Source organism: Electrona antarctica, assembly GCF_951216825.1.
Source record: "Electrona antarctica genome assembly, chromosome: 19".
Lineage (NCBI taxonomy): Eukaryota > Metazoa > Chordata > Actinopteri > Myctophiformes > Myctophidae > Electrona > Electrona antarctica.
In genome coordinates, this window is record NC_136800.1 from 24941211 (window position 1) to 24967412 (window position 26202).

Here is a 26202-nt window from a genome sequence, read left to right on the forward strand (position 1 = left end):
TATTCCTACAGCACAGTACAGTACAGTACAGTACAGTACAGTGTTTTACATGTCATATAGTAGCTAGAGAAATATATAAAACAATATTCATTCAAATGTATTTTGGTATTACTAACACATATTTAGTTCTTGCTCCTGTTTTTTGTAATCCTGACTTTGCTCAATCATGTTCAGATGTTGGGTTCAGAGCCTGGAAAGAGGCTGGGATTTTAAAAATACAAGATCTCTTTCTGGGTGGAACCTTAAAATCCTTTGCCCAAATTAGGAATGAATTTAATTTGCCTCAAGTACAATTCTTCAGGTATCTACAATGTAGGAGTTATATCCAATCTGTACCATTTTACAAAAGAGAGACAAGAGAAAACAATTTGGAACAAATATTAATGAAAGCCTCTTCCTTAAAGAAGACGGTGATAAGCTATATATACTCTCAAATGTTCATTAAAACCCCAAATAAGTAGTAAAACATTCTGGGCAGAGGATTTTGGGTTCCAAATTGATGATACAAAGTGGAAAAGAATCTTGTTAAATGCAAAACAAATTACAAGCTCTAACAGAACTCATAAGACACAGTACAAGATAATTCACAGGTTACATGTAACTCCAGCTATACGCAGTAAATATGACCCAACATGCTCTGGGCAGTGCTTCAAATGTAAACATAATCCTGGTACATATAGCCATTTGATGTGGTCATGCCGTAAAATTAAAACATTTTGGTTAAGTGTTCAAAGGGAGATATTGAAAGTTTTTTAGATTAGGATACAGTTAAACCCAGTGAACTTGGTACTGGGCTTAGACTCTGATTATGACTTAAGGTATAGATACATTTTACGAATAGCCCTATATGTCGCACGGCTTACAATTCTACAAAAATGGTTAGATGAGGATCCCCTGACATAAAACTGTGGTACGAAAAACTCATGTCGATACTGCCAATGGAGAGGTTATCATATGTATTAAGAGGCAATCTTACTGACTTTGTTAGAGATTGGTCACCTATTGCAAGAGGAATGGAAAAGAGTAATATGTATGGGTGTAACTGTATGAGAATAAGTTAAACAAGTATGTGTTCAACTGTATGATGGGATTATACCTGACTGCTATTTTTTTCTGTATTATTTGCTGGCATGTTGTTGATTCTGTCTTTTGTTTTGTTGTTGTTGTTTTTTTTGTTCTATGTATGTCTTTGTAATGTAATGTATGTCAATAATTGAGAAAATCAAATAAAAACATTGAAAGAGAGACAAATGTATTTTGTATTACAAAATACATACAGAGTATGAAGGGGATTTTTGCCTATTGCAGCCTTGCGAAAATTACAATACCTACAGCGCACTCTAGTGGACTAATCTGCAGACACAGTCACATTATAAAACAATTCCATGTCCAACCAGGGCCCCCAAAATTGATAGGGCCTATGTATTTGACCCCCATCTGAAAATAGTTTGTGCAAGGGACTTTTTTCCTTTTCATTGGTTTAATTAGGCTTATTTATGTATGTATTTGTTCTCTGTTTTTAAAATAAGTAAATCCTACAGATCTGCTACACCGTGTAGACAGAAATAGGGTCCAAGTCCAACTATACAGTTGCAACTCAAGTTCGTTTTGCTAAGAATAAGTGGTTAAATCAAATTAAATCAGAAACAGCCAAGACATCCTGGTTGTACGGCTTCTCCATTAGTCCTAGTGGCCAGCATGGTGCCCTCCCCATGCAGGCTGGTGGGCCTACAGTGTTCCTCATACATGTTCGTCAGCTGAAACAAAACAACACATATGTAAATATTTTGGAGGATATAATAATACATAGCAGCAATCATGGAGGCTGACTTTTTTTTTGTGCAAACCTTTCTTTGGATGCATGGATTGTGTGTACCAAGTACGTGTTGTGCAGATTGCTTATTAAACACTGCTGTCGGTCAGGTCTACAAGGCAACCCAAAGGCACCTCCATACCTTCAAAGATTATGTTAAAACCCTAGAACCTCTCTGGCTCACATGGATCAGCACAGGAATGCTGTCCGAGCATAAACACACTTCAATGCTCCACACCTCCTAAACTATTCCCCCTTCCCTATAAATACACTGGACAACATGTTATTTAGATTGCATAAAACAGATGCTAGCTATAGATTCATTGTTTACCTCGTATCCTATAGTTTATTTGAAGCTCTAGATGTTGTTGTTTGCTGACTAGAGTTGATGTTTAGTTACTCTGCTTATTCTGATCTCACACTTGTAAATCACTCTGGATATAGAAGTGCCTACATTTTTATTTTTAAAATGTAAAAAAATAAATTAAAACCATGCAAGACATACAATAGGGCACTTCATGCTTGAGTCCCCTGGCCTATGTTAATGAACAAAGTCAGAGGTTGTCAAACATTTTCACCCCAAAAATGATATCTCTGCTGTCTGGAAGAAACCACCTAACTCGAAAATGTTAATTTTTTCAGGGGGAAAAAAACATTCGACTCAAGTGGAGTTAAAAGGTTTTTGTCGAGGCAGGCGCTTAATACTTTTCATTAGTTCAATATGTTTAACCAAAACACAGATGTAAAGGGTGTTCAATAGCATTTAAATAAATAAATAAATAAATAAATAAATAAATAAATAAATAAATAAATAAATAAATAAATAAATAAATAAATAAATAAATAAAATAAATAAATAAATAAATAAATAAATAAATAAATAAATCTTACTTACTACTTTTATTGTTGTGAAGCACTTTGTGACTGTGTGCGAAAGGTTTACAGACAGTTTACAGACAGACAGACAGACTTTAGAAATGTGGTGATATGTTTACCATCTGTGCAAATTGTCTCCGAACACAACCGATGAAAGGCTCGTTGGTGTTTGGATCCGGGCTACAAACTATACACCAGACCTGGAGCTGAAGACAGGGACAAAACAGACAGATTGTTGAGCATGTCAGAATACTCTAAATTATTATGAAATCGATGAGAATGGATAAATATGGCAGTTTGATCTCATGTGAGTGTTTAATTGTTTAAATGAGAAGTAATTTAAACATGGGACAGCAGATGAATGTAATTAATGATAGCTGGCTGGTGATACTAGTGTGTGAAATAATAAATAAATGCACAACATGGAATTGTGTTTTGGAACAGCATGATCTCCATTGTGAATGCTCTGAATGTAGTGTATTTGACACACACCTTTTTGAAACGACAGTCGGAGCGATGTCTGTGTCCACTTGCATCGTTAACCTTCTTGCAGTTTGTGTTCATTAAACGTACATCCATTCTCACCCGGGATGACACCTACAAAACAACGTACCAGACTTGACCCAATTTTCACATTTTTTACTTGAGTAAAAAGCCAATGTCACTGTAGCACAGTACTTGAGTAAATGGACTTAGAACTTTCCACCATTGATCCAGAGTGACTCACAAGCGTGAGTTCAGAAGAATAAGAGATGAGTAAACTAAACAATTAAGGCCTAAACAACATGCTCTATCTATAAATAACATTCTTAACAACTTGTGTTGTACACATCAGCTTACCCCCTTCCAAGTCCACTATAAACCATACAACATAAAAAAAAACGTTTCTTGAAATATATTTTTTTACGTTTCTGATCTAGCTGAACTATTCTACAGCATTAAAACCAGCCAGTAGCTACATTGTAATAGCACTGACCTGACCACTGTGTCTCAACTTAGTGAACTCACTCAGTTTTGTAACATTAAAATGCAGTCATCAAAACAATACATCATGCACAAATATTGATTCAAGACACAAAATAAGACAACATTACCTCTTTTATTTCATGTCCATTAGCATACTTTCCAAATTCAAAGAAGTTCAGATGGCCAAAATTCAATTCTTGATTTGCTTTGATAATAGCCAGATCAACAAACTTCTTGAGGCGAGATTCCATCTGGTTGTAGCCGTTGTGTGTGTTTGCTGTAGTTAGGCAGACGACAGCAGTCAGGAACAAGATGCACAGTAGAAGTCCCTTCATCTTCTTCAACATGTACTTTCACAGTTCACAGGATATATTGTTGTGGAGTTGGTTAAATGTTTGCAGACGTTCAAAGGAGAATAACAGTTGTTGTCAGAAAGCCCGTCAGTGCCGCCTAGTGGCCTGACCTGTTGTTTATTCCAGACCACACACACATTATCACATCGTTGTACATTACTAGAATTTCGCGGGCCTTCGGCCCGCTCATCCCAGAGTTGCGTAGCCCCGCGTTGCGATACAGAAGTCCACAGATACAGAAGTCCACAGTGACACGCGTTGTATGCAGCTGTTTTGTGTTGCAGCGCGCGCGTGTAGTGTTGTTGTTATCCATATATGCGCCTCGGTTCGTCCCGTTTGTTCCACGCCAGGTGTCGACGCAGTCGTTTGTGCGATTGGCGTGTTTGCATTATTGTAACTGTAGGCATACCATATTCTGAATGACCAAAAAGGACACATGCGCGCGTGCATGTGGATGTGGATGTGCTCATGCGCGTGCACGTCGTGCACGTCGTGCATGTGCCGTGCGTGGGCGGTTCTGTTAAATTGAGATGTCAAAAGAATCTATAGCCTAACAATAAATGGATCAAATATGCTCTGTATTAGTTATGTATTTATTTAAAGCAGTGGCTGTGAAAGGTGTGATCCAGGGACCCTCATGGTTCCTTGAGGGGGTTCCAAATGGACCCATTATAGGTCTGTAACTGTGAGAGTGTAACACATGGACCCAAATGGACCCTTACAGGTCTGTAACTGTGAGAGTGTACAAATGTAACCAAATGGAGTGTTGTATAACTGTTAACTGTGATACTGTAGAAATGGAATGAAATGGGACTGTTATGGGTCCATTTGGTTTGACTCTCAGAGTTATGGGGGTCCTTGAAATTAAGAAGTTTGAGAACCTGTATGCAATGGCTTATCTGTTGTAAAAAGAGAGACCAGCCTATTCTCCAAACCATCATATGTTATGCTTTGCTAGGTTGTACGAAATAATATTGGGTCATTATAATTTGCAGGACTCACCGCGCGCACAGCTGCCTTGTCTGTGTTGACATGACATGGGCTTGCAGGACAGAACTTGTATTTGTGACAGACACATAGTTCCTTTGCAGACAATACAATGTGCTTCTCATTGGTCAGTCACAAAGCTAAGAAAACAGCAGCCTACTTTTTCTGCATGTCAATGATGAGATAGTTCTCCGCTGTCTGTCTATCTGCAGACAGCGGAGCAGCCAGCGAGCCTTTCTCTGATCTGCGGTCGGGACCAGTGGTAGTGGTGTGAGCGTGCAGCGCATGCAGAGTTATGAAGAATACACATTCCGGGGTTCGGGCTGAAAGTCCACCTCTCACAGTGTTTTGCCACTACGAACCATTGAACGTGCATTGTAATACACATTGGTGTGAATGGTCTGTGAGCGTAGCGATACACTACAGGCGATACGTGTGAAACCCCGGACATTTGAAGGAATGTATAAAACCACCCGGACTGGCCGGACAGGCCCCCAGAAGAGGACGTATGGTAAACTGTGTATGTAATCGCGGCGCTGTCCATCCAAGTTAGAATGAGTGTGTGTGTGTGTGTGTGTGTGTGTGTGTGTGTGTGTGTGTGTGTGTGTGTGTGTGTGTGTGTGTGTGTGTGTGTGTGTGTGTGTGTGTGTGTGTGTGTGTGTGTGTGTGTCTGGCTGCCCTGTGTTTTGCAGCGTGGGGATCGCCATGTGAGGGGGCTAGCCAATAAGGGCCCTGTGTTGCATGTGGAGAATTCTGTAGGTTAGTGTGTGTGGTGCAGCCGAACGGGGTGGTGAGAACATGAGGGGGATGTAGCACAGCAATCGGTGACCCCTACATTAAGCTGTGTTGCTCCCAAGATGCAGTGCAAATGCGTGTTGTAAGCAACCGTAGCCAATGGGAAAACAGGATGCAGTGTTGCCAGGTCCGCGAATTGTAAGCGAGTTGTAAGTAGCGTGTTGAATGGCATTTTTTCTGGGCTTGTTTTCATAGACGTGGCAACAAATTAGGCGGGGGTGTCGGTGCTTGTGGCGTGTTTGTGTTTATTATTGATATTGATATTGTTTGCGAGTGTGGACGGGAGCCGGCTTTAGTGGCAGTGCGATGACAATGTTTACGCGGCTGGTGTCGAGTGTGGCCGTGCGGCGCGACATGAGGAGATAGCCGTGGATCGACGCGGAGGGTAAGGCTGTGTCGTGTTAGTGTGTTGTTGCAGTGTGTGTTGCAGCGTGTTGCAGCGTGTCAGTGACGTAGTAGCTGGTGCCTTTTGTTCCTGTGCGTGCTTTTGGGCACATGTTTTCAATTGTAATATAGGATATCTAGTACAATAAATCTGCTGAAGAAATCCTCCATAACCAGATTCTTTGACCGGAGTCCAGTTCATGTTGTCCGCCTCAATCAGCATTTCATTTAAGTAACCGGAGGTACGTGTCCCCCTCTGTTACAGTTGTGTTTGTTAATCATCTCTCTCCGGGGGTCAAAGAGCAGATGTTTAGTGTGATTTGTGTGTTATTTTTGACTTGTTGGCTTTGTTGACTCAAGCCGCACTGACATTCCTGAGTTTGCTACAAGCATTTGGTTCGTGTTCAAACTGATTGATTTATCATGACTGGTAAATTAATAGAATTCCCCTTGTGGGATCAAGGTCTGTCTGTCCAATGATCAATTACTATTTGAAAGGAAACAACTTGATTGAGGAGACCCCGGCTTATGAACAGCTCTGCTGTTGAACATGAACCCAGCACATCATTAACCAACAGGGAATAAGTTCCACATCTCCACTGTTCTCCCATAGCCATCCTACTGTCTTAAAGATCTGCTGTCTCTGTGAAGATGCTCTGCAATGTGTGGTTATTAATATCAGTGTGTTGTTCATGTTTATGTATCATAAATGTGTGACATGTGTTACATTATGCTGAGTAGTGAGTTTACATGCAAGCCTACATCACTGCTGCATTGTAAAGAGAGCCATGTAACAGGGTTCCTAAACATTTTCCATTTCAATATTCCATACTTAAGACAACAAAGTCTTTAAAGTTATGCACACCTGTTAGACTCAGAGATGGGTGCGTAGGGCAGGGCTCAAAGCATTAAAGAAATGCACACAAAGTGCACAAAGACCTGCTCTGCACTTGCAATATGAACACCTTTATCAGGCAACGTTTCGGTCAAAGACCTTCTTCAGGCGCTCTATATTATCGGCACTCTATATTATCAATAATGACCTCTGGCAGAGAGTGAGTCTACCGCCAGTGGAAGAAGAGATTAAGAGAAGAAGGTGGTGATGGATCGGCCACACACTTCTGAAGCCCAATACCAGCATCACAAGACCAAAAACATCTGGCGCAGGGACCTTGAGACTGACATCAAGCAGTGTGGACTGACATGGAAACAGCTGGAAAAGAAGGCCCAGGATAGAGGACTCTGGCGAACTGTAATCAACGGCTGATAACAAACTATTTTTACACCTGGGAAAAACTGAATCCATTCTCTTTGGATCTAATAGTAATCTCAGCAAGGCAAATGGCTTCTTAGTTAAAGTGGGTGACAGTAGGTGCGTTTCCATAAAGCTTTTTTTTGCGCATTAGCCTAAGGTTCTTTCGCAAAATCTCCTGGATGGAAAGAATACCGGACATCTCACCCCGGTGAGTTGTCTTCACTTTCTGACATGTCGGGGTGAGTTGTCTGTACTTTCCGCTGGGGCAAGTTGGGCGAGAAAGTACGGACAGCTCACCCCGAAAGTCCAGACAACTCACCCCGAAAGTCCAGACAACTCAAAAATGGTTAGATGAGGATCCCCTGACATAAAACTGTGGTACGAAAAACTCATGTCGATACTGCCAATGGAGAGGTTATCATATGTATTAAGAGGCAATCTTACTGACTTTGTTAGAGATTGGTCACCTATTGCAAGAGGAATGGAAAAGAGTAATATGTATGGGTGTAACTGTATGAGAATAAGTTAAACAAGTATGTGTTCAACTGTATGATGGGAGTATACCTGACTGCTATGTTTTTCTGTATTATTTGCTGGCATGTTGTTGATTCTGTCTTTTGTTTTGTTGTTGTTTTTTTTGTTGTTCTATGTATGTCTTTGTAATGTAATGTATGTCAATAATTGAGAAAATCAAATAAAAACATTGAAAGAGAGACAAATGTATTTTGTATTACAAAATACATACAGTATGAAGGGGATTTTTGCCTATTGCAGCCTTGCGAAAATTACAATACCTACAGCGCACTCTAGTGGACTAATCTGCAGACACAGTCACATTATAAAACAATTCCATGTCCAACCAGGGCCCCCAAAATTGATAGGGCCTATGTGTTAAGTAAAACCTTAACCTACAGATCTGCTACACCGTGTAGACAGAAATAGGGTCCAAGTCCAATACAGTTGCAACTCAAGTTCGTTTTGCTAAGAATAAGTGGTTAAATCAAATTAAATCAAATTAAATCAGAAACAGCCAAGACATCCTGGTTGTACGGCTTCTCCATTAGTCCTAGTGGCCAGCATGGTGCCCTCCCCATGCAGGCTGGTGGGCCTACAGTGTTCCTCATACATGTTCGTCAGCTGAAACAAAACAACACATATGTAAATATTTTGGAGGATATAATAATACATAGCAGCAATCATGGAGGCTGACTTTTTTTGTGCAAACCTTTCTTTGGATGCATGGATTGTGTGTACCAAGTACGTGTTGTGCAGATTGCTTATAAAACACTGCTGTCGGTCAGGTCTACAAGGCAACCCAAAGGCACCTCCATACCTTCAAAGATTATGTTAAAACCCTAGAACCTCTCTGGCTCACATGGATCAGCACATAGGAATGCTGTCCGAGCATAAACACACTTCAATGCTCCACACCTCCTAAACTCTTCCCCCTTCCCTATAAATACACTGGACAACATGTTATTTAGATTGCATAAGACAGATGCTAGCTAGATTAATTGTTTACCTCGTATCCTATAGTTTATTTGAAGCTCTAGATGTTGTTGTTTGCTGACTAGAGTTGATGTTTAGTTACTCTGCTTATTCTGATCTCACACTTGTAAATCACTCTGGATATAGAAGTGCCTACATTTTTATTTTTAAAATGTAAAAAAATAAATTAAAACCATGCAAGACATACAATAGGGCACTTCATGCTTGAGTCCCCTGGCCTATGTTAATGAACAAAGTCAGAGGTTGTCAAACATTTTCACCCCAAAAATGATATCTCTGCATGCTGTCTGGAAGAAACCACCTAACTCTCCACTCAAGTGGAGTTAAAAGGTTTTTGTCGAGGCAGGAGCGTAATACTTTTCATTAGTTCAATATTTTGTAACCAAAACACAGATGTAAAGGGTGTTCAATAGCATTGAAATAAATAAATAAATAAATAAATAAATAAATAAATAGATAAATAGATAAATAGATAAATAAATAAATAAATAAATAGTAACAAGACATAGACCTTCATGATTACAGCCTTTGTGTTGTAACATATCAGGTATGTATTTCCTGAAAGTGTGTCTTACTTTCTACTTTTATTGTTGTGAAGCACTTTGTGACTGTGTGCGAAAGGTGCTCTACAGTTTATAGACAGACAGACAGACTTTAGAGATGTGGTGATATGTTTACCATCTGTGCAAATTGTCTCCGAACACAACCGATGAAAGGCTCGTTGGTGTTTGGATCCGGGCTACAAACTATACACCAGACCTGGAGCTGAAGACAGGGACAAAACAGATTGTTGAGCATGTCAGAATACTCTAAATTATTATGAAATCGATGAGAATGGATAAATATGGCAGTTTGATCTCATGTGAGTGTTTAGTTGTTTAAATGAGAAGTAATTTAAACATCTGACAGCAGATGAATGTAATTAATGATAGCTGGCTGGTGATACTAGTGTGTGAAATAATAAATAAATGCATAACATGGAATTGTGTTTTGGAACAGCATGATCTCCATTGTGAATGCTCTGAATGTAGTGTATTTGACACACACCTTTTTGAAACGACAGTCGGAGCGATGTCTGTGTCCACTTGCATCGTTAACCTTCTTGCAGTTTGTGTTCATTAAACGTACATCCATTCTCACCCGGGATGACACCTACAAAATAACGTACCAGACTTGACCCAATTTTCATTTAATTTTAATGTATCAGACATTCTTATCCAGAGCAGTGGTGGAAAAAGTACTCACATTTTTTACTTGAGTAAGTATCAATACTGCAATATAGAAATACTCTGTTAAATGGTACATTTTTAGCGCTTATCCAAAGCACTTTATATAAATTGTGCATTACATTCACCCATTCATTCACCAATGGCAGAGGAAACCATGCAAGGTACTAACCAGCACATAAGGAGCTTTAGGGGTTCAGACTTCAGAGTCTTGCTCAAGGACACTTCGACAATAACTCTGGGGGAGCCCGGGATCAAACTAGGAACCTTAGGCTTGTGGTTCACATCTAGCTGCTCAACCGATTACTCTACCCTTGAGCCAATGTCACTGTAGCACAGTACTTGAGTAAATGGACTTAGAACTTAATTTCCACCATTGATCCAGAGTGACTCACAAGCGTGAGTTCAGAATAAGAGATGAGTAAACTAAACAAGGAACTAGCATCTGTCTAAACAATGTTTTGTTCATAAATTCATTGGAGCTTCCGGGCATAGGTTTATCAAATATGTACCTAAACAGTGCACCTAACCTGTACATTTAAAATTATAGGATACCAGGTAAACTATGCATGTGCCTAAACAACATGCTCTATCTATAAATAACATTCTTAACAACTTATGTTGTACACATCAGCTTACCCCCTTCCAAGTCCACTATAAACCATACAACATTAAAAAAAAAATGTTTCTTGAAATATTATTTTTTACGTTTCTGATCTAGCTGAACTATTCTACAGCATTAAAACCAGCCAGTAGCTACATTGTAATAGCACTGACCTGACCACTGTGTCTCAAGTGAACTCACTCAGTTTTGTAACATTAAAATGCAGTCATCAAAACAATACATCATGCACAAATATTGATTCAAGACACAAAATAAGACAACATTACCTCTTTTATTTCATGTCCATTAGCATACTTTCCAAATTCAAAGAAGTTCAGATGGCCAAAATTCAATTCTTGATTTGCTTTGATAATAGCCAGATCAACAAACTTCTTGAGGCGAGATTCCATCTGGTTGTAGCCGTTGTGTGTGTTTGCTGTAGTTAGGCAGACGACAGCAGTCAGGAACAAGATGCACAGTAGAAGTCCCTTCATCTTCTTCAACATGTACTTTCACAGTTCACAGTTCACAGGATATATTGTTGTGGAGTTGGTTAAATGTTTGCAGACGTTCAAAGGAGAATAACAGTTGTGTTTGTTAATCATCTCTCTCCGGGGGTCAAAGAGCAGATGTTGACTTGTTGACTTTGTTGACTCAAGCCGCACTGACATTCCTGAGTTTGCTACAAGCATTTGGTTCGTGTTCAAACTGATTGATTTATCATGACTGGTAAATTAATAGAATTCCCCTTGTGGGATCAAGGTCTGTCTGTCTGTCTGTTGACTTAAAAATAAGATACACAATGATCAATTACTATTTGAAAGGAAACAACTCGATTGAGGAGACCCCGGCTTATGAACAGCTCTGCTGTGGAACATGAACCCAGCACATCATTAACCAACAGGGAATAAGTTCCACATCTCCACTGTTCTCCCATAGCCATCCTACTGTCTTAAAGATCTGCTGTCTCTGCTCTGCAATGTGTGGTTATTAATATCAGTGTGTTGTTCATGTTTATGTATCATAAATGTGTGACATGTGTTACATTATGCTGAGTAGTGAGTTTACATGCAAGCCTACATCACTGCTGCATTGTAAAGAGAGCCATGTAACAGGGTTCCTAAACATTTTCCATTTCAATATTCCATACTTAAGACAACAAAGTCTTTAAAGTTATGCACACCTGTTAGACTCAGAGATGGGTGCGTAGGGCAGGGCTCAAAGCATTAAAGAAATGCACACAAAGTGCACAAAGACCTGCTCTGCACTTGCAATATGAACACCTTTATTAGGCAACGTTTCGGTCAAAGACCTTCTTCAGGCGCTCTATATTATCGGCACTCTATATTATCAATAATGACCTCTGGCAGAGAGTGAGTCTACCGCCAGTGGAAGAAGAGATTAAGAGAAGAAGGTGGTGATGGATCGGCCACACACTTCTGAAGCCCAATACCAGCATCACAAGACCAAAAACATCTGGCGCAGGGACCTTGAGACTGACATCAAGCAGTGTGGACTGACATGGAAACAGCTGGAAAAGAAGGCCCAGGATAGAGGACTCTGGCGAACTGTAGTCAACGGCTGATAACAAACTATTTTTACACCTGGGAAAAACTGAATCCATTCTCTTTGGATCTAATAGTAATCTCAGCAAGGCAAATGGCTTCTTAGTTAAAGTGGGTGACAATGTTATCACACGTAAAGATGAAATTACCTACCTAGATTCCATCCTGGAGGCTAATCTTTCCGGTGATAAAATGGCCACCAACGTAATCAAAAAAGTCAACCAAAGAACAATATTCCTTTACAGGATCTCCTCACTGGTCAACAAAAACACCTTGAAGACCTTAACAGGAGCCCTCGTAAGGTTTCTTTGACTATGCATGCACCTCCTGGTACCACAGCACCTCAAAGGCCCTTAAAACTAGGCTCCAGACTTCCCAAAACAAACTGGTCAGGCTCCTACTTGGCCTCACCCCCCGAACCCACCTCACCCCTGCCCACTTTGACAGACTGGGATGGCTTAGGGTCAACGACAGAGTACAGCATCTTGCAATGGGTCTGGTCCACAATATTCGATACTCCACCAAGATACCAAGAATTTTCGCTCCTATGCCACCAAAATGTGGAACGCCCTACCAACAGTCATTAAGACATGTGAATCCCTTGACTCCTTCAAAACCGCTCTCAAAGGGCACCTAAAAATCTGAATCCCCCCACCGCCCCCCCCCCCCCCCCCCCTTTTTCCCCCTCACTGTATATGTTTCTTTTCCCTTTTTACCTCTATGATGAATTCCTGTTCTGTTCTTTGACTATATAGAAGTGTCTATTTGTACGTCTCTAAATGTTTTTGATGAGCGATAACCTCGCCTCACCAGGCCAGAGCCTGCACCAGGCCAGAGCACCAGGCTAAGGCTTTCCACCTCGGAGGAAGTCGTAGGATGGACAGTGACGTCACGCAATGCGACGGGGCCATTCTGCAATTTTTTGACGCTTTTCTGTGACGTCGCTCTCGGTTCCTTGCTGCATGCTGCTCGTGGAGAGCAACAAACAAACACGTCGCAGGTTTCACACTGCTCTGTGAGTGAATTATGTCTTTAAAACCTGACGATTATTTTGTTTCGTTTACTTTGAAATGACAATTTAAACTTATTGTCGAACTGAATGGAAAGAAGCTAACTGTGACTGGTTAAGCTAACCTTCAGCTAGCCACACTGGCACTGCTAACATTAGAATGGTATTATAAATGAATGTTAAAATGAAACACAATGATGTTTGAAAGTACACGTACGTTTACGTTTGTGTTGTTGTAGAAGAGATTTAACTTTGACAGTTTCTCAAATTGCATACTATAGTACAGATTACCACAGTACAGTCAGAAGATGACTAGTCTAATAAAGTCTACCGGTATATGGATTTTATTATACAGAATACAGTCTATCAGTACCTCAAACTTTTTTCATGTCAAGGACCCCACCCCCAATTCATATTAGAACCTACATCTGAAATGGCTTTGTGTCAGGAACCCCATTCAAGTTTTGTGTGGTTAAAATGTCAAATTATAAGGTTTGGGGAAAATGGCAGATCTGACTACAAGCTGAGTGGCATCACTTTGATTGATTGCATACTTTATTAAAAGGACATAGAACGTTTAATGCTAAAACGATTGAACCCAAGAAATCACTATTTGTGTGTCCATTGGGGTCCTGTGTATTAATCTGATACATGACTATAATGTTCAAAATGGATACAAGTATTTTGATGCCATCTGGCTGGAGACCCCCTGGAACCACCTCAAGCACCGGACCCCACTTTGAGAACCAGTGATGTGTACTGTTTGTTTGGTTTGTTAGTTGTGACAGACAGGCACAGCAGTCATTACACTACAGTATTATAAGTTTTTGCACATTAAATCATCTAAATTTACTGTAATTATTAATGTGATTATATATCTAACTCTGTGGTTCTCAAACTTGTTTGACTCAGTGCAGGTACCCTTGTAAATAAATAACCTTTTCATCCATGTCACCCCTAAATTACATGCGTCTAGAATCTCCGTGTGTGTGTGTGTGTGTGTGTGTGTGTGTGTGTGTGTGTGTGTGTGTGTGTGTGTGTGTGTGTGTGTGTGTGTGTGTGTGTGTGTGTGTGTGTGTGTGTGTGTGTGTGTGTGTGTGTGTGTGTGTGTGTCAACTCTCTCATATAAACGTGGGGGGGGATCCCCCAGATGATCTGCTTTAATGTGCAACATTGTTTTCTCACTCAACAGTAAAGTATAAGTGTATTACACGGTATCTGTACATTTCTAAGGTGACAATCTAAGGACTTTTTAACGCTGTTTGATGGCTACACAATGTGTCAGCCTGCAATGCGTTCAGGCTTACGGTCAAAAAAGGCAAATTGTATGCAAAATGTCATTCATGAAATCGCTGTATCACAAGTACTGTATATTAAGTGTGTGTGTGTGTGTGTGTGTGTGTGTGTGTGTGTGTGTGTGTGTGTGTGTGTGTGTGTGTGTGTGTGTGTGTGTGTGTGTGTGTGTGTGTGTGTGTGTGTGTGTGTGTGTGTGTGTGTGTGTGTGTGTGTGTGTGTGTGTGTGTGTGTGTGTGTGTCAGAATGCGTCAGTCATGTCCATGCAGTCGATGCTGCAGGACCGCATGGCAGCAGCGCAGGGCCTGCTGCAGCGCGTGGAGGCACTGTGCGCGGCACAGCCTCGCAGTGTGGAGGGACGCGCCAAGCTCTGCAGCAAGCTGAAGGCTGAGCTGCGCTTCCTGCGCCGTGTGGAGGCCGGTACGCCGTCACTTCTGTCTACACTCACACGTATTTTAGCATAGTCGTTGCAATCGTTACCATGTTGGAGACATGTTTATAACGTATTCAATGGAAATGGAAGATCTACAAGCTCACAACACGTCGTGAGATTACCACTATATTTATTTTAAATTTTTATACAAGACATATTTTTTGATTCTAACTATCAGTGCCGGGATTTCTTTAAAAATAGAAGCTCGGGGTGCCGGGAAGATATGACCCCATTCCGTTCCGGACAAAAACCGGGAGACATATTTTTTATTGGTTACCACGCTAAGATTACGATAAAGTCGCTGATGATCATTCGCTTCATATTTTGAACGATCAAAACCACGGAGAGCTCCTTAGATTACGCGCACCGAGCCTTTCTTTGTGAACGGTAAACGGAAGTGAACGCGCAAGGTGTGAAATAGCAAGGAGTATGGTGCAGAAGGAGAGGCCAACTAAAAAAAAATTTCTCTCATATGATATCAATGAAAATGCGCTAGCAACCCGTCGGTTTGATTAGTTATGACGTTCCCACACGTCGTACGGTCTAAAAGGGTTAACATGGGAATAACAATTGACAGTGTTGTCCCCAATAGAAATGAAATTTTTATGTTCCAACGTTAAATGGGAAAACACAATTGAATCGTTATCATTTGTGACAATTAAAAGTAAAATGTCATGATTGACAGGCAAAGTGCTGATCAAAGAGTCCCACCTCCAGAGCACTAACCTCGCCCACCTGACCGCCATCGTCCAATCAGCTGAGAGCCTGACGGATGTCATGAGTGTGCTACACGTGTTCTCATACCTGGACAGGTTCGTTTTTCTGTTTTTCGTTTGTTCGTTCTTTTGTTGTTGTTGTTGTTTTTTTCAATTTCAGCTTAGTTTGCTTTTAGTGTTGGTTTCAGTTTAAATTTCCATTGTAATATGGGGTAGTCAAGGGGCGAGATTGAAATTATTTTGGTACGCAGAGAGAGGCCACAAACTCATTAGCCTCAGTTGTTCATTAGCTTGGAATCCCCATCGATAATGTCACTGGTAGACAGGTTTCTGAACTGTCCATAGTCCGATAATAATAATCTTATAATTAGCATTAGTGAGGACTGAGAACGATAATGGTTGAAAATGGCTCATTTAAGTAAAACTCAATTGTAGTTTTGGTTATTTTGTAAGTTGTATTTAATCCTAACTATAACTGTGTGCTATGTGGACAGAGGTGGGACCAAGCAGTGTCTGGTGGTGGATGTGGTAGCCAATGGCGGACACACCTGGGTGAAGGCCATTGGTCGCAAGGCAGAGGCTCTCCATAACATCTGGCAGGGGCGGGGCCAATACGGAGACAAGAGCATCATCAGCCAGGCCGAGGACTTCCTGGAGGCCAGGTAGGGTTTCCTGTCAAATTTAGTGCCTAAAGAAACTAGGATTGCAGCCGGTAAACCAAGAACCTAGCAATAGCATAATTCATATTGACCTACAGCCGTGTGTGTGTGTGTATATATATATATATATATATAGGACAAAAATGCACAGGACATACATATACATACATATATATATATATATATATATATATATATTATCTGTATGACAATTAATCGATACCTTAAATTTGCAATCGTGACAGCCCTACATGACAAAAACCCTTGTGTCGTCAGTGGTCAGCAGCCCGTCCAGTACAGCCAGCCCAGCGTCATCTTTGCCTTCTACAATGGCGTGTCCCGTCCCATGGCCGACACCCTGAGGGCCATGGGCGTCAACGTGCGCGGAGACATTGTGGCGGTCAATGCCGAAGAGGGAGAGGAGGAGGAGGCGGGCACAGCACAAGAGGTGATTGACCGCAAGGAGGAAGGTGGCAGCGAGGGTGATGATGATGATGAAGAGGACGATGATGATGACGATGAAGCAGCATGTCTGACCAGAGTGGATCGACACACGGTGGTGGAGCGTCTGGCCTTCCCTGAGGTGGGTAGGAATCTAGTTACATTTGTTTATTTATTTAGATTACATTTACTTAGTTCACATGTAGTTTGTTTATTTTGTCACAATTGGGTAGTCATTGGTGCCCATGTATTGGAGGCCCTCCAATACATGGCTTTTGAAGATTACGTCATATCCTCCACGGTTGGTTCTCAAAACATTACCCCTTTTTGGTATAAATTAGGCCACAGACACCGATATCTCTGAGAGTGTTCAGATGGAACAGTGACCTGTGAGGGTCACCTGTGAGGGTCACTGTCAGAGTTACAGACCTGTAAGGGTCCATTTGGTTTATAACCCCCCCCCCACGCGCACACACACACACACACACACCATCTACACCAAACCTCCAGCCAACTAGGATCACAGGTAAACCAAGAACCTAGTAAGTAATCCTTGCAGAGCCCTGAGGCTCATAGAGTAGAAGCTTACAGTATCAGAGTCCTGTTTCCTTAATGCTAGGACATGACACTAGTATGTTGCAGCGACAGTATGTCACAGGGACCTAGCATCAGTCTAAAGTAAATGATTACTATCAAACAATTAACCTAGCATCTGTCTAAATAACATGCTATGTAGATTCAAATTTGTAACATTGTGGTCAAGACAAAACAAGCCTAAGGTGCCTTCCACATGAGAACGGCTCAGGCTGTTACCCGTTCAAGTTTGAAAACGGCATTTTAGTTTCCAGCGTCCACATTGCGGTTATGTTAATTATGCATGTAGTCCAGGAGAGCGGTAGAGCTCCGGACACACAGAGAAAGCTGCGTGTAGTGTAGTAGTAGTTTCCTCTTCTTCATCCTATGGATTACGGACGCATTCTTTAATTCAACATGGACTTTACACCATGAAGAGATGGAACGATACGGAAACGAAGCGGAGGAGCTTCACAGCGACTTTTTCCTCCTAAACGGCTCGGAATGTAAACACATTTCTTTTGGGTCGGCGGCGATTCACGCCTTGTTAACAGCAAACCCGGATCGCAAGAACAAACCCCCGACTGGCAAAATGGATCGCAGAACTGTGATTATTCTTTGCCTGCTGCTTTCGGGAGACATTCATTCCAATCCTGGTCCGTTCACTCGATCTCAAGCGAGACTGCTCGCTCTGCAGCAACAGTTGCTTCCGCAAACATCAGCCGTTTCCATCGCAACGCGCCACGGCTTCCACGCCTTCCAGGGCGCCAACACCAGCGGACCCCCATATACCACCGCAGCCGTCTTGTCTGCTGAAGCCGCCCCAGCGGCAGAGATCAACGTGGCCTACCGTCACAACACAGGCCTACCTGAGCTGACCAAGGAACACCCCCCCCTCCCCCACACCCGCAGTCAACCCAGGGCGACTGAGGACAATGGACCACCACCACCTTCCCCCATTCCCACCCCAGCCGCGGACCCAGAGGTGTCGGCAATCAACACGGCCGCCATTGAGTTGGATCTGGCTGCAGACATTACCAGGTTCAACGGCGCCACCCCCCACATTCCACCGCCCTCCCCCATTCACACCTCAGCCACTGGACAAGACAATGGACCTGGCCACGCACCCCCCACCCTCCCCCCACGGCAACCCGCGGCTTCTACAGACATCAACAATGGCCCTCCGCTCCCCTATTTCGCCACGGAGGAAATAAGCACCATAGTCAGAGCCAACGGACTTCATATCTTTCACCTGAACGTCAACAGCCTTGGACCCAAAATGGCTGAAATCAGGCATATGTTTCAATGCGGTAAGGCGAACATCATTAGCTTCTCTGAAACCAAACTTGATGAGTCAACCAAAGACCCAGAAGTTGAAATAGAGAACTATTCTTTGATCAGAAACGACAGAAACAGGCATGGTGGTGGCGTGTGTATGTATATTCACAAAGACACTGAATATGTTACTCGTACTGACTTACAGCATGATGAAATTGAAACTGTGTGGGTTGAATTAATTTTCAAAAAGGCTAAATCAGTATTAGTGGGCACCGTCTACAGACCGCCTGACCAACATGGGTTCTATGATATACTTGAGGGGTGCTTAGCTGAGGAGGAATGTGTAGAGAAAATCCTGATTGGCGACTACAATACAGACATGCAACGTAAGGAAGCACCTGTGTTTAAGTCATTCAGTAAGTTCTGTGATCTACATAGTGTCAGTCAGCTAATTACCCAACCCACTAGAGTGTGTGATTCTACTCAAACTGTCATTGATCTCATTCTGTCCTCGGACAAATCCAGAATCTCCAAGAAAGGGGTTATTGTATGTGGGCTTAGTGATCATTTTATGATATTCTGTACCCGCAAAATACAAAAACTTAAGACCGGCTGCCACAAAACAGTCATATCAAGGGACCTCAAAACCTACTCTAGTGAGGTCTTTAACCAAGTATTGGAGAGTCTGGATTGGTCCGATGAGCTTAAAAGCACACTTGTCGAAGAAGCTTGGCTTGGCTTCAAAACCAAATTTACATCAGTACTGAACAACATGGCTCCTTTGAGAACCACCAGGGGCAAAACCCGCTCGGAACCATGGATGAATTCGGACATACTGGCTGCAATGAAAGCCAGAGACAAAAAATGCTCTGAAGTTCTAAAATGCAAGTCAAAGCTAGCCAAGCGCTTCGACAGTGTTCGCCAAGCTCGTTTGAACAACCTAAATACACAACGAATCAAACTACGAAACAGTGTAACTGCCATGACCAAATCAGCTAAAAGTAACTTCATTAATGATAAAGCTCAGGAAAACAAAAACAATCCTCATGAGCTCTGGAAGCTACTAAACAATCAACTAAGCTATGGTCAGAAACTAAAAACCAGATTTTCGAACATAAACATCAAATCTGACAACACTCTCATCACTGACAACCTTGATGTGGCCAACTACTTGAATATCTTCTTTACAAACATAGCAACAACTCTGGTTAACAAACTGCCCTCCCACTCTGGGCTCTTTGGTGTAGAGCACATTACAACCTTCTACAAAAACCTAGGTGTTTGTAAAGACGATTTTAAACTAGTTATGGTAACAACTGATGAGGTAATTAAGAAACTGAGTGCCCTCCAACCCCACAAGGCCACAGGCCATGACAACATTCCCTCCAAATTTCTCAGAGACTCAGCCATCTCTATAGCTCCAATCATCACCCACATAGTAAACCTCTCCATCAAACAGGGACAGGTCCCCCAAGATTTCAAACTGGCCAAAGTAACCCCCTTGCACAAGAAAGGGAGTAAATTAGACCCCGGCAACTACCGCCCTATTTCTATTCTTAGTTCCATCTCGAAAGTGATGGAAAAAATAGTCTATGAACAGGTTGAAAAGTATCTTGCCACTAATAAATTATTGTACGAGTTCCAATCTGGCTTCAGAACATCCCACTCCACTGACACATGCCTTCTCTATTTGAGCGACCACATCAAACAAGAGGTGGACGCTGGCAAATACTGCGGCATGGTCATGCTGGACCTCCAAAAGGCTTTTGACACTGTGAACCACTCCATACTGGTTAACAAGCTAAAAGCAATTGGTTTCGATAGCACATCAGTGAGCTGGATGCAATCCTACCTGGAGGGGAGAGAACAGATGGTGGAAGTGAACGGAACACTGTCCCCCCCCCCTCCCAGTGAGCTGTGGCGTTCCACAAGGAAGCATACTAGGGCCTCTACTGTTCCTAATATATGTAAACGACATGACTTCAGCCTGTGACTGCAACTTGTTCCTGTTCGCAGATGACTCAGCACTGCTGGTCTCGGACAGGGACAAACTGCAGGTTGAAAATGCCCTCAGCTCTGAACTCGGTAGAATCTGCACCTGGCTCGCTGATAACAAACTATCTTTACACCTGGGAAAAACTGAATCCATTCTCTTTGGCTCTATTAGTAATCTCAGCAAGGCAAATGGCTTCTTGGTTAGAGTGGGTGACAATGTTATCACACGTAAAGATGAAATTACCTACCTAGGTTCCATCCTGGAGGCTAATCTTTCCGGTGATAAAATGGCCACCAACGTAATCAAAAAAGTCAACCATAGAACAAGATTCCTCTACAGGATCTCCTCACTGGTCAACAAAAACACCTTGAAGACCTTAACAGGAGCCCTTGTACAGGGTTTCTTTGACTATGCATGCACCTCCTGGTACCACAGCACCTCAAAGGCCCTTAAAACCAGGCTCCAGACTTCCCAAAACAAACTGGTCAGGCTCCTACTTGATCTAGCCCCCCGAACCCACCTCACCCCTGCCCACTTCGACAGGCTGGAATGGCTTAGGGTCGACGACAGAGTACAGCATCTTGCAATGGGTCTGGTCCACAAGATTCGATACACCACCAAGATACCCATGTACCTGTCTAGATACTTCCTTAATGTTAACGAAGTCCACACCCACAACACCAGAGGGAGTGCAACGAACCATGTACAACCCAGATTCGGCACAAACAAGGGACTAAATTCTTTTCGCTCCTATGCCACCAAAATGTGGAACGCCCTACCAACTGTCATTAAGACATGCGAATCCCTTGACTCCTTCAAAACCGCTCTCAAAGGGCACCTACGGATGGCTGCAATTCGAAACTGGCCCCCGTAAAATCTGAATCCCCCCCCCGCCCCCCCCTTCTTTCCCCTCACTGTATATATTTCTTTTCCCTTTTTACCTCCTTTTTGATGAATTCCTGTTCTGTCTATAGAAGTGTCTATTTGTACGTCTCTAAATGTTTTGATGATTTGAACATGGTGGACCCTGTTGGAAACAAGTGTAATGCTTAATTGGGTCGTCCACTCAGTTAACAGCCTTTGTATTGAGTTTGTGCTTGAAATGTACTGTAATTCTGCAAACTGTTAATAAATTCTTCAATCAATCAATCAATCAATCAATACTGTAGGCTATATTTATGCATGACCTGTAAAATGCATATATATGTGGCATTCATTGTGGCATAATCAATTGTAGCTGATGTTTTTCTTTCTTTTCATTACAAATCATTACAATTTAATGATTTTACATAGGCCGCCTACTAATATTCTTATATCCTCTTCTGCCAGAAGTATACGCTAGTACAAAGTATACATAAGCAATAAGCATGAGATTCATATAGTTTGCAGATCTTAAAGCTTACAACGAGGGGCGGCATGATGCATTGTGAATTTATTATTGACTTTGGAGATTGAATATATATTCGCCAGTGCACAACACCTCTGAATGTCAGGTAATTGCTCGTTATTGATTCCACCTGCTGCCTGCACAGCACTAAACATTGCACATAGGCTATACAAAAGTATAAAAAAGAGGAATTAGAAACAGTGAAAACAGACCGTTTATAGAGGAATATGGCCAGTAAACCCAGTAACCCACCCAAGAAGACGAAGCACTTTGACGAGGTCCATGCGTGCTGCATGTGCACTGCGCAGTCACACCTGCATGCCTGAGATGGACGAACAGTGCGGTGGCTGTGCTGCCTATCTTTATACTATAGCCTATACTAATCTATTCTACACTACACCATTAGTAGGCTAACAATAATGTAGATCATCCGTTTTTTTCCAGATTGGTAATCACCATAATGTATATCTGTTCTCCGAAAATAGCTCATATACAAGCTCATGCACTGGCTGCAGTCATCGGCTATTTTCGGAGAAGAGATTTATAGACATTATGTGCAAATATAAAATAGCTGTGAGTGATACTGGAGGTGTAATGCAGAATATGTCCTCGTCTGGACACCACCTAAGTAACGCAACACATTGTGAGCTTGTAGATTGGCTAGCTCACCCCAGAATAGCGATGCTAGGGTTCAAAGTGGTTACAGTAACAACAAAGTAACTAGTTATTTTCTAGTTACGATACTTTTATACATTTAGCATTTTGTGTTTCCTCTTCCCCAATCAGCTGAAGGTGGAGGAGTGTTGCAGGGTCAACCTGGACATCACCACCCTCATCACGTATGTGTCATCTCTGTCACACGGACAATGTCACTTCTCCTTCAAAGAGGAGGTGCTGACCGAGCAGGCGGCGCAGGAGAGACAAGAGAAGGTATGTACGTTGTGCATGACATCACTGTAATAGCACTATCACTGCCTTCAGTCAAAAAAAGGGGGTTCCCTAGTTAAGGCGGCAGTGGCTCAGGAGGTAGAGCAGGTCGTCCAATGATCCCTGGGTCGGCAGTTCGAATCCCGGTTCTTCCTGTCCACATGTCGAAGTGTCCTTGGGCAAGACACTGAACCCTACATTGCCTCCAATGAGTCGGTCGGTGTGAGCTTGGCAGCTTGCCACCATTGGTGTGTAAATGTGGGAAGTGAAGACACTGGTGTCGACTGTTCGCCACTTCACCTCCCAATGTATGAATGAAAGTGCTTTGAGCACTTGGAAAAGCGCTATAAAAATGCCATTAATTAAAAATGCAATTCATTAGTTGGATGTAACACGTGTAAGGAACATGTTATTCCAACCAGTTCCTTTCCCCTCCATCAGGCACCCTTGGCTGACCAGGGGGGGCAGTATAGAGACCAGGATTACTATATGTTTTTTGTGAGGGTACTTACCCTAGGGAGGAGAGAACACGCCCCAAGTGCCCACAGCGTCCCCCAGCGGGACCATCTAGCTGTGAGGCGACAGCGCTACTGACTGCGCCACCGTGCCCCTGCTGATGAATTTATTACTGCAATTTAAACTGGACCATTTAAAACCTTACATGAGAGACATGCTTCTACAAAATGATTAAAGCTTGTTCTGTCCTCCTTAGGTTCTACCCAAACTGGACTCGTTCATGAAGGACAAGGAACTTTTCGCCTGCCAATCGGCCGTTCACGATTTCCACGTGATCCTGGGGACGCTGGGCGGACCGGGAGAGAAGCAGCGGGCAGACGAGCTGCTGGCCCGGGTCCGAGTGGTTCCTGACCAGCCTACAGAACGCACACACACACTCACTACCAGTTCAAAGGTCAACCACAGGTCAGTGGTTTGCTCTTCAACTACTGTAGAAGTACACATTTTAGTTACTATTAATTGACCTGAGAATTTAAATTTTTTGATACTTGTACTCCACCTCAGAGGCAAATATTGTACATTAACTCCACCAAGGTTCAAGGTTGTACTTTATTGTTACATCTTGTGTACAGGTACATAAGAGTAAACATATTAAAGATTGCCACCACCACTATTATTTGACAGCTTTTGTGGATTTAGATTATTATTATGAAACAGACATACCCACATTGGTATTTGAAAATAGCTGATGTACTAATCAAAAAAGTTGGTCAAATTTGATTTTGAATTTACTTTACTGTAAGTGTATCTATTTATTTTTGTACTTTTACTCAAGTACAACTTTTAATGCAGGCCTTTCACTGTAACAAAGTATTTTTGTATTAAAGGGATAGTTCAGATTTTTTGAACTTAAGTTGTATGAAATACTTGCCATTAATATAGTGGTTGCAACTGTATTCATTGATTGCCCGAGTCCTGTGGTGGGAGTTCTGCTCTGGTTTTGGTGAAATATCAAGTAGTTCCGGTCATTTTGTGGGGGGCACTGGGGGCCACGCAGTAAAAGTAAATTAATCCACAAAACTAACGTCATTTGTATTGTTGACCTATTTCTAAAATATTAGTGCAACTTCCGTTCTTTTTTTACCCCTCTATCACACAGAACTGTTTTTTGTGTCCATATCACTACGCCCAAAAAATAGTTCCATGTGATAGAGGGGTCAAAGTTGAACGAAAGTCGCGCTAATATTTTAGAAATAGGTCAACAATACAAATTACGTTTGTTTTGTGGATTCGTTTACTTTTACTGCGTGGCCCCAGTGCCCCCCACAAAATGACCGGAACTACTTAATATTGACCAAAACCAGAGCAGAACTCCCACCATGGGACTCGGGCAATCAATTAATACAGTTGCAACCACTATATTAATGGAAAGTATTTCATACAACTCAAGTTCAAAAAATCTGAACTATCCCTTTAAGGTACTTGATACTTTTACCCAAAGGGATGTTTCAGGGTTATTTTAATGTTTTTTAAGTTGTGTGTGTGTGTGTGTGTGTGTGTGTGTGTGTGTGTGTGTGTGTGTGTGTGTGTGTGTGTGTGTGTGTGTGTGTGTGTGTGTGTGTGTGTGTGTGTGTGTGTGTGTGTGTGTGTGTGTGTGTGTGTGTGTGTGTGTGGTACGTGTGTACGTACGCACGCCGCAGGTCTCTCATGATCTTCGGAACGGGCGACAGCCTCAGGGCCATCACCATGACGGCCAACAGTGGCTTTGTCAGGGCGGCGGCCAATCAGGGCGTCCGATACAGCGTGTTCATCCACCAACCACGCGCTCTGACAGAGGGGAAGGAGTGGAGGGCCACGCCCATATGACAACATGCCATTCGATTAGGTTTGCTTGGTGATCATTAAAGGTAGTTTAAGAGATATTTATTATTTGGGTACAACAAAAGTTTCTTCTTTTTTTTAAAAGGCTAAATAGCTCTATATTAATCATGATAATAATTGCTATAGGGTTTGTTCAGTAACAGGAGTCTCCAATTCTATAATAAACATAAAATAGGAGAGAGTACCCATTTATGTCATTTATTCTGTATCCTGTATGACTTTTCTCTCCTGAATAAATCAAATTGGTATCATGACCTGAAAATGGAGGACTGGAGAGATGGGGAGACTTCCTGTTAATGAATAGACAACTCTATAGCAATGATTACTGTCAGACCTTAGAGCTATTTAACACTCATTCTAACACAATGACTTAATCACTTAATCACCTTTAATATTTGATGCTGTTTAACTGTTTGTTTATTCAGTCGTGAGCCTTGTTTATTTTTTGGAAGAATTGCTGCAATTCATTGTTTATTGTTTTTCCTGCAAGATGTACAGAATGTTTCTGTCAGTATCTGCAGATGGAATATTTACTTTATGTACAGATAAGTATAAATATCCTGTATGAAATATGTACTAAAAATAATAATAAAGCATTCGAATGACTGAAACGACACAATGTGACCGAGTTAATTTATACTCTATAGGATGACGTGTTGCTTGCTTATACACACTGATATTCAAGTTAACTGAATAAATGAAGAAGCAGTGTTTTTAAACCTTTTTAATTTCAAGGAGCCCCAGTTTGATATAGTTGGGTGGCAACCTTGTATGTCCAAAACCGTTACTTTTGCCTTAACCAGATGTAGCAAATTGTATG

The 26202-nt window shown here is 41.9% G+C and overlaps 3 protein-coding genes across 3 annotated transcripts; 1 reads left to right on the top strand and 2 right to left on the bottom strand.

Moving 5' to 3' along the window:
- Positions 1 to 1231: 1231 nt before the first annotated feature.
- LOC306943911 (cystatin-like protein) lies at positions 1232 to 4118 on the bottom strand. The gene is made up of 4 exons (XM_079530444.1): positions 3784 to 4118; positions 3182 to 3286; positions 2809 to 2895; positions 1232 to 1757 (listed from the first exon to the last, which is right to left on the bottom strand). The coding sequence occupies exons 1-4, from the start codon at positions 4000 to 4002 to the stop codon at positions 1641 to 1643; spliced, it is 528 nt and encodes a 175-aa protein (XP_079386570.1). The 5' UTR covers positions 4003 to 4118; the 3' UTR covers positions 1232 to 1640.
- A 4209-nt stretch (positions 4119 to 8327) lies between these two features.
- LOC306943912 (uncharacterized protein) lies at positions 8328 to 11251 on the bottom strand. The gene is made up of 4 exons (XM_079530445.1): positions 11056 to 11251; positions 9986 to 10090; positions 9617 to 9703; positions 8328 to 8566 (listed from the first exon to the last, which is right to left on the bottom strand). Exons 1-4 carry the CDS (start codon positions 11176 to 11178, stop codon positions 8450 to 8452), a joined length of 432 nt encoding a protein of 143 aa, XP_079386571.1. The 5' UTR covers positions 11179 to 11251; the 3' UTR covers positions 8328 to 8449.
- Positions 11252 to 13199: 1948 nt separating this feature from the next.
- Positions 13200 to 26002, top strand: LOC306943905 (UPF0415 protein C7orf25 homolog). The gene is made up of 8 exons (XM_079530435.1): positions 13200 to 13348; positions 14881 to 15055; positions 15754 to 15880; positions 16279 to 16446; positions 16720 to 17026; positions 22905 to 23048; positions 23758 to 23966; positions 25202 to 26002. Exons 2-8 carry the CDS (start codon positions 14893 to 14895, stop codon positions 25365 to 25367), a joined length of 1284 nt encoding a protein of 427 aa, XP_079386561.1. The 5' UTR covers positions 13200 to 13348; positions 14881 to 14892; the 3' UTR covers positions 25368 to 26002.
- Positions 26003 to 26202: the final 200 nt, after the last annotated feature.

Coding starts and splice junctions, on each gene's coding strand:
- LOC306943911 (XM_079530444.1), bottom strand. CDS start 4,002: ATGTTGAAGAAGATGAAGGGACTTCTACTGTGCATCTTGTTCCTGACT. Junction 2,896..3,181: donor CCGACTGTCGTTTCAAAAAG/GTGTGTGTCAAA, acceptor CCCTGTCTTCAG/CTCCAGGTCTGGTGTATAGT. Junction 1,758..2,808: donor GGAGACAATTTGCACAGATG/GTAAACATATCA, acceptor GTTTTGTTTCAG/CTGACGAACATGTATGAGGA.
- LOC306943912 (XM_079530445.1), bottom strand. CDS start 11,178: ATGGAATCTCGCCTCAAGAAGTTTGTTGATCTGGCTATTATCAAAGCA. Junction 10,091..11,055: donor ATGGACATGAAATAAAAGAG/GTAATGTTGTCT, acceptor GTTATTTTGTAG/GTGTCATCCCGGGTGAGAAT. Junction 8,567..9,616: donor GGAGACAATTTGCACAGATG/GTAAACATATCA, acceptor GTTTTGTTTCAG/CTGACGAACATGTATGAGGA.
- LOC306943905 (XM_079530435.1), top strand. CDS start 14,893: ATGTCCATGCAGTCGATGCTGCAGGACCGCATGGCAGCAGCGCAGGGC. Junction 15,881..16,278: donor GTGTTCTCATACCTGGACAG/GTTCGTTTTTCT, acceptor CTATGTGGACAG/AGGTGGGACCAAGCAGTGTC. Junction 23,967..25,201: donor AGTTCAAAGGTCAACCACAG/GTCAGTGGTTTG, acceptor CGCACGCCGCAG/GTCTCTCATGATCTTCGGAA.